This window comes from Alligator sinensis, unplaced genomic scaffold, assembly GCF_000455745.1.
Source record: "Alligator sinensis unplaced genomic scaffold, ASM45574v1 scaffold927_1, whole genome shotgun sequence".
NCBI lineage: Eukaryota > Metazoa > Chordata > Crocodylia > Alligatoridae > Alligator > Alligator sinensis.
Genome location: NW_005842155.1, coordinates 1,426,624 through 1,440,185, shown reverse-complemented (window position 1 = coordinate 1,440,185; position 13,562 = coordinate 1,426,624). Strand labels below are relative to the sequence as shown.

Genomic DNA, 13,562 nt, shown 5'->3' with positions numbered 1-13,562 from the left:
CCCCCCCCCCCCCCCCCCCCCCCCGGTGGTGTATTTTACTTCTTCTCTTGCACCCCTCTGTGTATAATGTTGAAAAGGTCTAGATAAATGCCTATATAAGATTTTTCAAAACATTTATAAGTATTTCTTAAAATACAGAAAAGTTAAAAGCTTTAAGTATTATCACTGTATATACAACAGTCAAATAGAGTCTCAAAACCAAAACAATCCAAATTAGTATTACCGATAAGACTGTGATGACTCCTCCTCTTCATCTCCATGCATAAGGTTTTGGACTAACTGGAGAATGCTTACCATATCTTGTCCACTTGGATAGAAAAAAAATATAAATCAATGAGCATCCCTCATGCACAAAAAGATTCAAACGTGAAAGCCATTTCCAATGTTTAGCACCGTGATAGAAGGTGGATATTAGGTTTTGTGCTATAGACTCTGGGAGCTGGCAGGGGAAAAGGCTATCTGTGCTTGGTTCTGCTGATCCCTAGCATCTTGCCACAGAAGGATAATAATGGGAACGCCGCAGTAAAAATAAATATCAACTCTTCATGAGAAATCAATAGGCTAAAGGAGCAAGTCTTTCTATAGGTTTAACTGAAATCTGAGGGTTTGGACTTAAGGTTTGAAAGATTACCTACCCTCTAGCACTTACTGAAGCAAAGACCTAGCTAATGGCATTCCAAGTGTATTTTCACAGGTCCAGTCATAAGCTCACAAACTGATCATACTTTATAGTTAGCAACATCACAAGTATCTCTATAATAGTCTAGCTGCTTACCAGTATTAACTTTTAGTGCACAGAGGTTATATCTTTGACTATTTTCTGGTACTGTGCATCCTCAATACCAGTAAAAAATACAAAGTTATGCCATACCAGTTCAAGATGACACAACACCCAACTTAAACCCGTGTTAGCAAATACAATTAAAAATAATTACAGTATTAAAAACCAAAACATTTATATTATCTAAAAGCATGGTCAGCTTCTTAGAATAATTAATTTCTGAGACCAATTCATATTTGCTTTCCTGAACTCCAAAAAAGACTTTTTGTCAAGCAACTTCCTCCTGCAGTGAAATCAATATTAAATTAGAATGGAAACTGAACAGCAGCCTTAGTTCGGACCTTCTTGTGAAAAAGAGAATGACAGAAACTTAAATCTTAACTTTCAGATACATTGGTCTGTCCTGTGCACAAGTCACTCCATACAAACTCTCAGGCTGTTGTGCTGAACAACACACACATTTTGGTAAAAGCCAATTGTCCCCCTAAACCAAGAATTTTTCACGTTACTTTGTACTCTACATAGGACAAATTTCTCAAGAATAAATTTCTTATCTTTGGCAGCATATAGCCACTTTGCCAATACTTTAACAAAGGTCTTTGGCTTTATTATAATTTTATATAGATTTATTCTACTCTCAAATATTGCTATCTACCCTAAAGTTTATTAGTGACCAGTATCACAAAATTGCACTACGAGCAAGTAATATTTTTGATACACGAATAAAATGTATCTATCCAAAGAACAGCACAATGCCTGGACGGGTAAACTTTCATGGGAGTTTCCATGGAAATTATACACTAGTACAGGCATTTAAGAGTTTGTACATGCAGTGTGCATCTAAAGCAGGGGTTGTCAACTAGGGGTAAGTGTACCCCTGGGAGTACTTGGACCAGTTCTAGGGGGTACGCATGGGTGGGTGGGAATGGAGTGCCACTGCCTCCCAGGAGCAGGACTGGGGTATGGTGAAGGCATCGGCGCCGCTCTGCAGGGTGGGGAAGCTCATACATGGTGGTCGCTGCTGCCACATGTGAGCCCGGTGAGCTTCCCCGCCTCGCCCCAGCCCTGCTCCTGGGAGTTGGCGGCACTCTATCCCTGCCCGCCTGCGGTCCCTGCCTCCCTACTCAGTGTCTAGCCACGCCCCCACCCCTTCACTCAGCATTCGGCCGTGCGCTACCCAGCACACCCCCTCCCCCCCCCCAGCCATGGGGGGTACTTAGGCTAAAAAAAGATTGAAAACCCTTGATCTAAAGTCACCATGACCTACCTGCCTTGGAGTGGTCCAGGAATATCTTTCCTTGCATACTTCTTTTCATTTTCCTCCTCTACTTTTCTAATTTAACATACAAAAATGAGAATTACTAAGTAGTTTTACTTTGTGTTACATAATGCAAAATTCTTGGTGCTGTTTGATTCTCGTGTAACTGCTATACAAGCTAAGTGCTATTAAACACACACTGGACTGACCCAGTAAATACGCCTCGTTTAGAAATTCCCTCAACAGAAAAATAATGTTGACCTGAATATTGCAGAAATTAAGTACAAGTATCTGCTCATTTGTCCTTGAAGTAGTAGGAAAAAACTCTTCTCCTTGCTTAAAGAAGGTGGCATCAATATCCACACACTTAACATGCATAGATAATCACAATTGTTCTTGCAGCCATTATTCTCTGCAAATACCTTTGATTGTCTTCTAGCATTTTCATGGCCTCATTAAGATTCTTCCCCATTTCTGCTAAGGTAGGATCAACCATCTGTTATTTAAACACAAACACACAAACCTCAAAACACACATATGAACCAGCTCTCTTACTAAGTTTTCCAAAGCAGCATAGTTATTGTAAACATATTAAACAGATTTACATTGCTCAAAACAAACTCAAAACACAACATTACCAAGTATTAAATCTTCAACGCAGTATATATTTAATGATTTTGACATACTGAACTAAAAAACCCAAACGGCATAGCAATATGAGTTCTCTCACTGACAGACCAAAACCCTGAATTCAAACAAGCAGAACTGAAACTCATTTTAGATTTTCCCTAGAACGTGCAGGGTGTGCCCTTTGGGGGAGGACGGTGGTGCAAGAATAGCAGAAAAAGGTAGACAGTTTGATGCCTTGACTGAAAAGCTTCAGGAAAGTTCAAGGTGCTCAGATTAGGCCCATTACATATAGTTTGGAATGACAAATTCAGATCTGTTACTGATTCAGACATATATATTTTTAAAAATTTACAACTATCAGCATCACGAAGAACAAGTATGTTATTCCTACAGGAGAATTAACATAATATTGCGCAGAGAAACGCTGCTGGTCTTAATCTTTCCATAAAGCTTGGAATGGAAACTAGGGAGACGCTTGTTGACACAGTGAGTTCTTTTTTAGGGTATAGAGATTCTGACCCTGACCAAAAAAAGCAAACATTACAATGGTGGAGGGTAAACAGAAAGAGGAAGAGGGAATGGAGGAATGAAAGCTACTACACTGGATAAGTTATTGTTGTCTCCATAAAAAAAAAAAAAAAAAAAAGAGTTACCTTTTTGCAAGACCTAAAAGTGAAAGGTTTTTTTTAATCAGGTTGTATGTCACTTTTTTCATCTGAACCTCAGGGAAAAATTATAAATGCATAGTATGTATGGACGCACACTAGACAGGTGACAGATAGGTGGTTAGACTTCTAGTTCCAATAAGAGATCATTAAACATGCTTAAAATATTAACTACCATGAAGGAAACTAAACTGCATGACATTTAATGTTACTTTAGATAGAAAGAGCAAGGAAGATAATGTTTCAGACTCTCTCACTGAGGAAAAAAAGGGCAGAAAGAGGCAGAAAAACAACAGCCTCTGCTGGCAGGGCACACAGCGGTGCCGGCAGCCACCACTGCCTCGTGTGCTGCTGCCACCTTGTTACACCTCCTGACAGTCCTGTCACGGAGGTTAGACACATACATTTGAAATCATTTCAAAAGGGTAGCAGGGGCTACGCATTCCTACAGTTATATATGGACAAGTTAGGAATGATACAAATGTGGCAAAACCAACCCAAATTTAACACTGGTTCATCCCGAGTCAATGCTGGAGTGGTTTTGCTAACAGTGGACAAAGCCAGAATGATACAATTAGAATATAACAGCTCCTGCCCTTTTGAAACATTCCCCTTGTGAAACAGCTCCAAATGTCCATACTGTAAGGACATGTCCACACAAGAGCAGGAACGTGCGTCTCCCCAAGGACAAAGCAGCAGCACAATATGTGCTGCTACTGCTTGCCCACGGGAAACACCCATGAACACGCACTCTGGCGCACAGCACTTTACCCCAGGTGGAGTAGGGGAGGCTGGGTCCAGCACCTGGGCTGGCCCCAACAGCCTTACCAGAGGTCCTGAGGGCCTCCAGCCATGGCAATCTGGTAGCACAGAGTCTAGCTGGCAGCAGCAGTGTGGTTTTTTTTTTTTTTAGGGATCCCAGCATCAAACCCCACCCCGCCCCTTGCAAATTAGCACTGCAGGCAATGCCTGCATGTGTGGCACATGCAGCGTGCGGCACCGCAGACTGTACACCCACACTTGTCTGGACACACCCTAAGTGTCAGGCTTAGTCCTCACCTGTGACTTACCACCAATTGAGGCAGCTGGGTTATAAGGCCAACAAGCAGCTGAAGAGTAAGTGTGGCAGGGGTGAGAGAGTTCCTAAAGTGAAAGGACCTGTATAGGGGCTTGCTATACCAGAGAAAAAGACATAGGGATACCTGTTCTGCAGACAGCAGCAGAAGCTGTCCCAGTCAGAAATTTCAGGAGGGGACAGCTGGCAGGACTTTATTTACCCATGTAATGTTCAATTCTGTTTGAACACTAAAACACATCCCTGGGAAAAAATTAGCAAATACAGAGAGTGGTAGAAGCTTCACTGATAGAGCTGGCCCATGCGATTGAACAAGTAGAGAAACTAAGGCAGAGCCAGGTTCTGATACCAGGAGAAGCCCTCTTTCCTCTTGAGTTCCAACACTCCTCAAGGCCTAAGCTTCAATCTAGAAATGTATGCACAGCCTCCCTTCAGAAGACTGGTCCTGATACCAAAGTCTTTGCTACTAAAATAGTTTTATACACTGTTTTTTTCTTTTAAATTAGGATTTTTAAAACCTGCAACAATAATTATTTTTTACAAATATTTTGAGGTTCTATTAAATTACACGAGACGGGAATAAGAAGGATGGTGTGGCTAAAAGTATCCACAGCCGTTTAACAAAACTCTGCAAAATTTCAAGTTGTATCATGAAATAAGCAATAAACAAAAATATAGCTTGAAAATTAAAAATCAAGTGCTTGCCATCATGTTTTAAGAAAGAAAATAAACAAGAAAAAGTTACTTTAAAAAGGTAAGCAGAAAGCACTGAGTCTATTATGTTTCTTATCTGTGATATTTCTACACATTTCTAGTGACGCTCTCATGATATTCTTTCCATCAAATGCAAAAGTCTCCATTTATATAAAGTAACCTCTACTGGCATAAATGGCACACACTAAAGGGAGAATGCCATTGATTACTGCAGCCTTTAAGTCACACAACATGAAAAATACTTAGCTGGAATTAAGTAATGTATTTGTATTAAATACAAAAAACACCAAGATTTTTTTAGTACTGCATGCAAAATAATCAAACAGATCTGTCCCAGATGCTGACATTTGTCAAATGATCTAATTGTCCTATCAAATGATCTAATTGTCCTTACGATGGTAAGCTATAAACAAACAAAAGCAACTCATAATTCATTTGTTGCGACTGTCAGGAGTTAAATTTTGCAGGTGTTTACCTCCCCCTGCCCCATTATTCCATCTCATCTTTGTTTTATAGCTGCCATATGTGCAAACATTTTGCCAGTACAACTGGCAAAGTACAGTAACCCGACAGCATTTTAAGTCTGCTATTCTTTGCCATAATGCTGCAAAAGATTAATTTGAATTACATGAAATAACTAAATTCTTGTTGGATGTTAGGGTTTTGTATGGACTTCATTGTCAAATTAAATTATTTTCATTACTTCTTCCATAGGCTACCTGAATATGTAATCACATTTGTTTTCTTACTTGAAATACACATTGTAACGTACAGATGTGTAGGTTAAAAAAGTTAAAAAAATAAAAGTCAAGTAGGGTTAAAAAGCATACACAGAGCCATAACTCCCTAACAATGACTCTGAAACCAAATCTGATGCCATGACCTATTCTTTCTCCCATGTGGGATGGGATGGTCTGACAGAACAGGGGTGGAAGTACAACTTGCATAAGCTCTACTACTCGTTTTAACATATTCACTAAGTGTTTCCAAAGCACAAGAAGTCAAACACAATCTATTCACCAACCTGTAAGGACTTCGAGGTTTTCTGACTTGGTGCAAAACACTTAACTTCTTTTCCTCAACTTTGCCACCAGCAAAATAGGTATGATAACTTACAGGGATTCTGAGATGATAGCCATGAACAGCACATGAATACATCGGAAGCACTGTAAATTCTACTCCAGTGCGGAATGCTTCATATATGGGGAACTTCACTGCTGTACAGACTGTCTCCAATTGCTCCCCTTAGCTGGAGCACTTTAAAAATCACTGCAATGCTAGGTACAATAGCAGGTTGTTCAGTCCTGTAGGTCCAACTCCCTCCAGAAAAAGTGTGCAGGGGGAAAAGGGAAGTGGAGCAAAAAGTCAAAGGGTACTCTCCTGTGTGTTCAGTCTCCGGTTTCCCAGGTCTGGAGGCTAAGGTGTGCAAGTAATCCTTTTTGTTAGCCTCAGGGCTGAAGAGAAAGATTCCTTACATGCTTTCCAAGCTCCAGAGAACACAAAGGACAACCCTGTGCACAAGACAGCACTCACAGGCTGCTCACCCTGATCTCCCGTCTCCTCCCCAGCGGGGGTGGAAAGGGCAGTAAGAGTGGAGCACTGTGGGATGCCAGAGGACTGAAGAACCTCCCCCATGTACTCTGTAGAGTACACAGGCATTTCAGGAAGTGCTTAAAAGGATGTTCCTCTTTTTTTGAAGCACTCCTTTGGCTGGAACATCTATTTGCTCACTCCTTGGAGCACCTTAAAGGTATTTGGAGCACCTCAGACATTAAGTCTTCCCAGGGCCTTAATTACTATTTGTAAAAAGTGTTTCATGATCCTCTTTTGAGACGGAATATTATCCCTTTAAGCTATGCTGTCCATTGCTTACTTACTAAAGCTTCCCAGTTAGTATTTTTTCATACTATAGCCTGGAAGCAGCAATGCAAGCACTTTGAAACTCTCTTGAGATGAGCTTTCCCCCCCATACAAATTATAATGCCTCAGCATTTAGTCAGCTATAAGTCATATCTGGTTTCCATTTCTAGGGCCATCCCTTTTCCCCCAAACAGGTTTTCAACCAATACAATGAAGAACTTCTTTTGTTAGATCATGTCTACCCTGAAGCAGTACGAGCAGCATTTGTGCTGGAATGCAACTGCTTACAATTTCACCAGTGTGCATTCTCTCACAAGAGGTTGCTTTTGCCACTACAGTGCCTCTGTACTCTGTGGGTAGGCATTCTTGTGCTCCCCAAGCCACTATCCTGCCTTCAGAGACATATTTTAAAGCACTGTGGGATATCTGCTCCATGGAATTATGGAACCACCAGTCTCCCCCAATTCTCCCTGTACCACCCCATAATTTACCCTTTTTTGTATCTGTATCTTAATTTCTTTACCATCTTGCCAAAGGAAACATCACTGATATAGAGCAGAGTTCATGCTCATTTTAGTACATGCAACATTCTTCTGTATTTGTAAAACTTGACCACAGCAACCAATTGGACATCTGTAAAAGTGAGAAAACCAGAGAGGATAGCAGGATGCAGACAACGCTTGAAAACTGCTACATGCTGCAGTTGCATCCACTGACCAGCTGCACACTGGGGAATGGTACTTCCTGACCTAAAAAACCAGCAATCAGCAAATGGATCAGATTGCAGTGCGACTGCTGACAATCAGCAGTGGTGTCAGAATTTGCCATTACAAAAGTTCCCATTCCTAAATAGTCTGTGGAGCTCACACCTGCTGTCCAATGCATGAATGCCAACTGGAGAGTGATCTGTCAGTAGAAGAACAGGTGGACAATTGTGCTGTGGAGCATTTCTGATCAGTGGGCAGTTCAGTTTTGGAAATAAAAATCAATAAAAACCAGTCATCATCTTAGTGTAAGACCATCAAATATGTCCAACTGAATAAGATTTTGACGCGGGGGAGGGAAGAAACACGCAGAAAGGGAGAATGAGTCCACTGGGAAAGAGAAGGATTCATTGCAATGGGATTCTTCAACTACGAACTGGAGACGTACCCCAATTCTTTCCCCTCCATGCAAGCACAGAGAGAGAAACAGGTACTCTTCTATGGGTTAGAGAAAACAGTCTGAGCTGGGTCATTCTGGCCCGCCACCAGAAAACGTTGCTGACTGCTGCCATAGGTGGCATGCTGCCTTTTGTTAATTTTCTGAATGCATGGTGCTTGGTTTGTGTAGGAACAAACAAAACACTTATGTGCTGAGTGCTGCTGCACGAATGACAGGTCATTTCACTTAGACTTTCAGTAATTTTTATTGGAAAAAATACTGCAGTACACTATTGCTCATTGTTTGATGAGGGGATGGGTTGGTATGTGGCCCAAGTACTGGAAAATAAAGCACTATCCATGTAGTGCACTAACTGACTGGGTGTAAATCTCCATGCTTTCCTCCATGTTATTTTCTGCATTTTCACACTTTCCTCTGCACTTCTTGGTTCTTTTGCCTTTCCTTCAGTTTGAATTTTCTCAACCCCTTTGTTTTCTAGGTTCCCACTTTGAACCTCTTGAGAAGTTCAAACCAGTCTTCCCTTTTCCATATCTTCTTCCTCCTAATCAAGGTTTATCTTTCAACAGGTGTGGAAGGCATCTCTCTCAAAGACAATCCCACTGAGACCACTGATAACATAGACAGCCTACTTAAAGCAAAGATTTTTAATCAGGGTCCTGTGAAGTGCTGCATAATATTGGTACTGTTGGTTGTGCAAGCACCAAAACGTGATTCATGAGATAAGACCAGAAATTTCAAGTAGGAATCCACAGTGTCAAAACATTCTGACCTGTTGTGGCTTTTCCGAGTTCTTTACAACTGAAGAATTGTTCTATTATTGCTTGCCAAGATTATTTTATTTGACTGTTCACGTACTTTTCTTAGATTTTTTTCCTAATAATAACCTAGTGATTTATGCTGTTAGACAGCTCATTCACCTGTCCTAGGAAAGTCAGGGATTTGGGAATTTTTGAATCACTTTATTTCTCTTTGGACAATCAATGCCATTAAAATATTTAATTTTGTTCCCTGCTTAGTTGAAAGAATGTATGAAGAGGTTTTATGACCTGTAGATAAAATAGGAATAAGAAAAGCCAGCAGCATCAAGCAATAATACACCAATCTGAATTCCTTTCCACAACAAGTTTCTTGTCTGGGTCAGGCTTGAGCAAATTTCAATAAGGTATTTGTTCTCTGCAGTATCTACACCCTCAGAGTCTACAAACTGGTCAGACTCCACTTCCGGGTTTCTTCAGGGAGTTTAAAGTTATCCACGATAGCTTGCAGGAAATTTGTGGGACACATCCACTCAGCATCCTATTCAAAGCTACATACTAACAACAGGTAGAAGGCCCCCAGATTTCCACTGCCTTTTAACAGAACTGTCACACGCCAAATCTGTTATAATTTTCCATGCGCAGAATCTGTTTATCAGAGGGCTGTCTTGAATTCATCTCCCTCAACACTACAGCAGAGAAACAAATGGCCTGACGTCTGCCTCTTGCTGCCCTTGCACCTTGGTTCCCTTGCCTGTACCCCCTGCCATCTGTACACCCTATCACTGTGCTGCCCCCCCAGCCAAATTGTGGCTCTGGCTCCAGTTTGGGGCACAGAGCACATAGGGACTCTGGTCCTGGTCAGGTAGTGTGGTAGCAGCTCCAGCCCTGGCCTGGTGTAGGCAGTGACTCCATCCTTGCCCTAGGTTGGGGCCAGAGCAGCTTCCCTGCTGTTGCATGGTCTCCCCCTGGATCCTTGGCCCCACACACACCATGCAGTCTCCTCCACACTCCTCCTGCCTCGCTGCGCAAACCACCTTGAGCCACTCCGAGCCACCCTAACCCTAGCCAGGTAGCAGCAGAGGCCCTGGCCCTGGCCCTGGGCAGATGGCAGCTGTAGCTCTGGCTCTGGGCCTGAGTCAGGGTCAGACCTTCAAGCTGGAGCTGGAGCCAGAGCTATCACCTGCCCCAGGCTGACACTTGAATCCAAGATGAGGCTTCCTCCACACCCCCCACCCCATATTAAACAGGCGAGGTGGGGGTGGGGAAAGGGACGGACAAACCAACCAAAAACAACCAAAACACCTTGCCTTGGGTTCAAGTAAATATGGTAATAGGCATGACCAATGCATGTTTGGTTACTTCATAATTTTTTAGACCATTCATTTTATGTATACAACTTATGAACACATCAGTTTAATTCAAGAGCATAAAATTATGCTGATTTCAGGACATCAAGAGTTCTACCTTATTAAAGATCACTATTAGCAATACTTGGATTGAAATCCCAATGCCTGCAGCAATTCCTACATCTAATTAAGAGTTAGTAACTAGAGCTAGAAGCACTGCCAATATCTATTGATACCACTGCTGTTGCTAACATCTACTACTAGGACAAGACAATACAAGAATTTAACAATACATTTTATAGGTATACACACACGCAGAGATGCACGTACACTTTTTCCAGGATTTTTTTTTCCTTTTCTAAAAAAAGGCTCTTATAAAGATGAACAGGGAAGCAAATTAAAAAATATACAAAAACATACCCACAAGCACATACTGCAAAGCTAATGTCTTCATTAAAGAATAAAAATGTTGTCTTAGAGCATGCTAGTTTTTATTGGGTTATCATCAGAAACTGGAGATATTTAAACTAATCAACATCCATTCTTAGCATACTAACCCTTACAGATAAGTTAAAAATATTTGCTTCCTTTTTTGAGCATCATGAAAAAGATTTAATGGGAATACTGTATTTTTGAGGGATTAAGAGTCAATATAATTAGAGTTTTATCTGTAACTATAGAGATGGTAATCCATGTTAGTCTGAAATAATCAAGTAGAAAAAAGAAGGTTATTACCTACAAAATATTATGCCTTTGTGAACCATTTGGCTTCTGGGAGGCCACACTAACCTATCTGCCACTGAAAACCACAGATTCTGCAAACTGGTCATAGAAGCAGGTTGAAGAATGCCCAGACATGGACTCATTTGCTCTATATCTTATCATAAGGAAAAACTCAGGATGGAATTCTTCTTTCAAGTAATGCTGCATGCAAAACCTGTATTGGAATCAAAGGAATCTTCTTCTGATCATACCAGGTTTATGTCCCTCCAACTCCTTGGTTTAAGGAAGTGTGATTTTTCTAGCTCTGAAAGCTCATCAACTACCTTTACTCCCATCAAGGTATTTATCAGTTAGTTTTCTTTATTTTGAGGGAGGAAGATTTCAAATAAACCACACCACAAAGAGGTTTGACAGCCTACTTTACTTTTTTATCATTTATTTCCTTCAAATAATAAAGATTCCATTCCAATAAGCATAACTTAAATCCACTCCTGTGTTTACTACCATATTTCTCACAAAGAGGTCTTGTTAATTTTTAATTTAAAAGTTTTGCAATTCTTTTAAATATTTTGTAAGCTAGTGCCTCAGCCTCTTGAGCCATTTGGCAATACATGAAATGATAAGATCTTTTCTGTTTTAGATAAGGATGAAGACAAGCAGGTTTATTTTATTTTATTTGTAATTAAACCATCCAGATTCTATAATTTCTGCTCTCTATTTTTAGGGGTGCACCGATAGAGATTTTTGGGGCTGATACTGATTTTTAAAGAGGCAAACCGATCCGGTTTCCAACCTGTAGCCTGGCGGCTTGAAGAGCTGCATGAAGCTGGTAAGTCTGTTATGGAGGAAGGCGAGAGGGGAAGGAATGGAAGGGGCATGCAGGGGGGAAAGAGATCAAGGTTCTGTGGTGAGGAAGGGAGTGGGGCTGAGGCAGGCACTGCCCAGGCGGGGTGGGGCAGGTGCAGGACAGAGCCGGGGTTTATCCAGGGAGCTGCAGGGGGGGCAGCTCCTGCTGCTGTGCGACCCAGGAGGGCACAGGCCCCCAGATCTGCACGGGGAGGGCTGGGCTCTTCCACCTGCACCCAACCCCTCCTCTCACCGCTGCCCGGCCCAAGCCCAGCCCAACCCAGCCCAGCCTAGCCTCCACCAGGAAGAACCTAATGCAGCCCTAGCCCCAGCCTGCAGCAGCATCTGCCCTGCCTTGCACAGATCTGGAGCAGATGCGTTCCTCCCCCCCCCAAATGCCCTCCCAGGGTGCATGCAGCAGTGGGAGCTGCACCCCGCTCCCCCAAGCTCCACCCTGGCTGGGCAGTGCCTACCCTTGCCCCAGCCCCACTGCTTCCCTCACCACGGAGGCCTTGATCTGCTCCCCCCTACACACTTTCCCTTCCCCATTCCCTTCCACCACAATAGACTTATCAGCTGCATGCAGCTCTTCAAGCTGCCAGGCTATGCTCCTCACCACCCACATGCTGCACGGCGGCTACACGCGTGCACAGGGCATTTATCGGCCACATTAATCTGCCACAAGGCCGGTTTCTGATACAGACAATTTTCTTGATATTGGTGCTGAGCTGATATCAGACCAACGTATCGATGCACCACTATTTATTTTGTATTTCCAGCAAGATGGGGTTGGAGTGGTCCCAGCAGTATGCAAGAAGCAAGGGGAATACCCTTTATTGGACCAAGTGAAGAGCTGGGAAAGACAAGCTTTGGGACACAAGGTGCTCTTCTTCAGGTCTGGGAAAAGAAGCAGAGACCGCTTCCCAGACCTGGGGAAGGGCACTTTGTACCTGAAATTTTGTTTAACTTCTGGGCTGAAGAAAAAAAAAAAATATTACCAAAATATCCTTGCTTCTCTCTTTAGAAAGATGGTATTTTTCATTTTGAAGGGGAAAGACATGGGACAGAAGTTTATTTTAAATCTATATAGCAGAATACATGCACAATCTCAAACCAGAAGGTGCACACAACCCATAGTCCCATAAATGCTTCAGGAAAAAAAGTCTTGCATCAAACACTTTTGTCACGTACACTGTATTTGTATTTACTTTAAGGAAAGTTTTAGCACCATCTTCAGCTATCTCTGGCCTAGAGTTTAAAAAAAAGTGTGACTTTTATCATTAGTCATAAGAAATGCCTTATTCATGACACAAACACACATACACTATACACACCTGGGAATGAGAAAGATATTATTTTAAGAGTAGGGCTCATCGAGACTTTCTACCCCTCAAATCCTCATCATTTCCTTGACATGCAGAAGGGGTTACACCCAGGTTTTTCATCAGCAGCTTTCAGCAAAACCTAACAATATGTTATGATAATAAGCAGCAACAAAAAAGTAAAGAATCACTGGCTAGGCAAGGACCCAAGATAGGTTTTCTATTTGTAGAGAAAACAAGAATGCATGTACTGTAGAAACAGCAGTTCTGAACACAATCTGCCATATTTTACTGACTGCTGAGCTATTTATTCTGAAGCTTCAGAAAAAAGATGAAAAAACACTCTCAGGAGGCCCCTGCCTACTTGTATCAAGGTATCCATGAAACTCACAGATGTTTGTAAGCCAGATTACTTCTGAA

At 41.9% G+C, this 13,562-nt stretch overlaps 1 protein-coding gene across 4 annotated transcripts in view; it reads right to left on the bottom strand.

Moving 5' to 3' along the window:
- The window catches only part of PDXDC1 (pyridoxal dependent decarboxylase domain containing 1), a 53,423-nt gene extending 40,122 nt beyond the window's left edge, over positions 1-13,301 (bottom strand). For 2 of the 4 annotated variants that reach the window (XR_003094511.1, XM_006025590.3), the window contains exons 1-3: positions 2,462-2,535; positions 2,049-2,114; positions 224-307 (exon numbers count right to left, since the gene is read on the bottom strand). Coding sequence is in view for 3 of the 4 variants with exons in the window: in XM_006025590.3 (XP_006025652.1) it covers positions 224-307; positions 2,049-2,114; positions 2,462-2,535 (224 nt within the window). In the remaining variant the exon portion in view is untranslated. Of the gene's footprint in view, positions 1-223; positions 308-2,048; positions 2,115-2,461; positions 2,536-13,154 lie in introns of those variants that run through there. The other 2 variants (XM_025206430.1, XM_025206431.1) reach the window with 2 other exon arrangements.
- Positions 13,302-13,562: the final 261 nt, after the last annotated feature.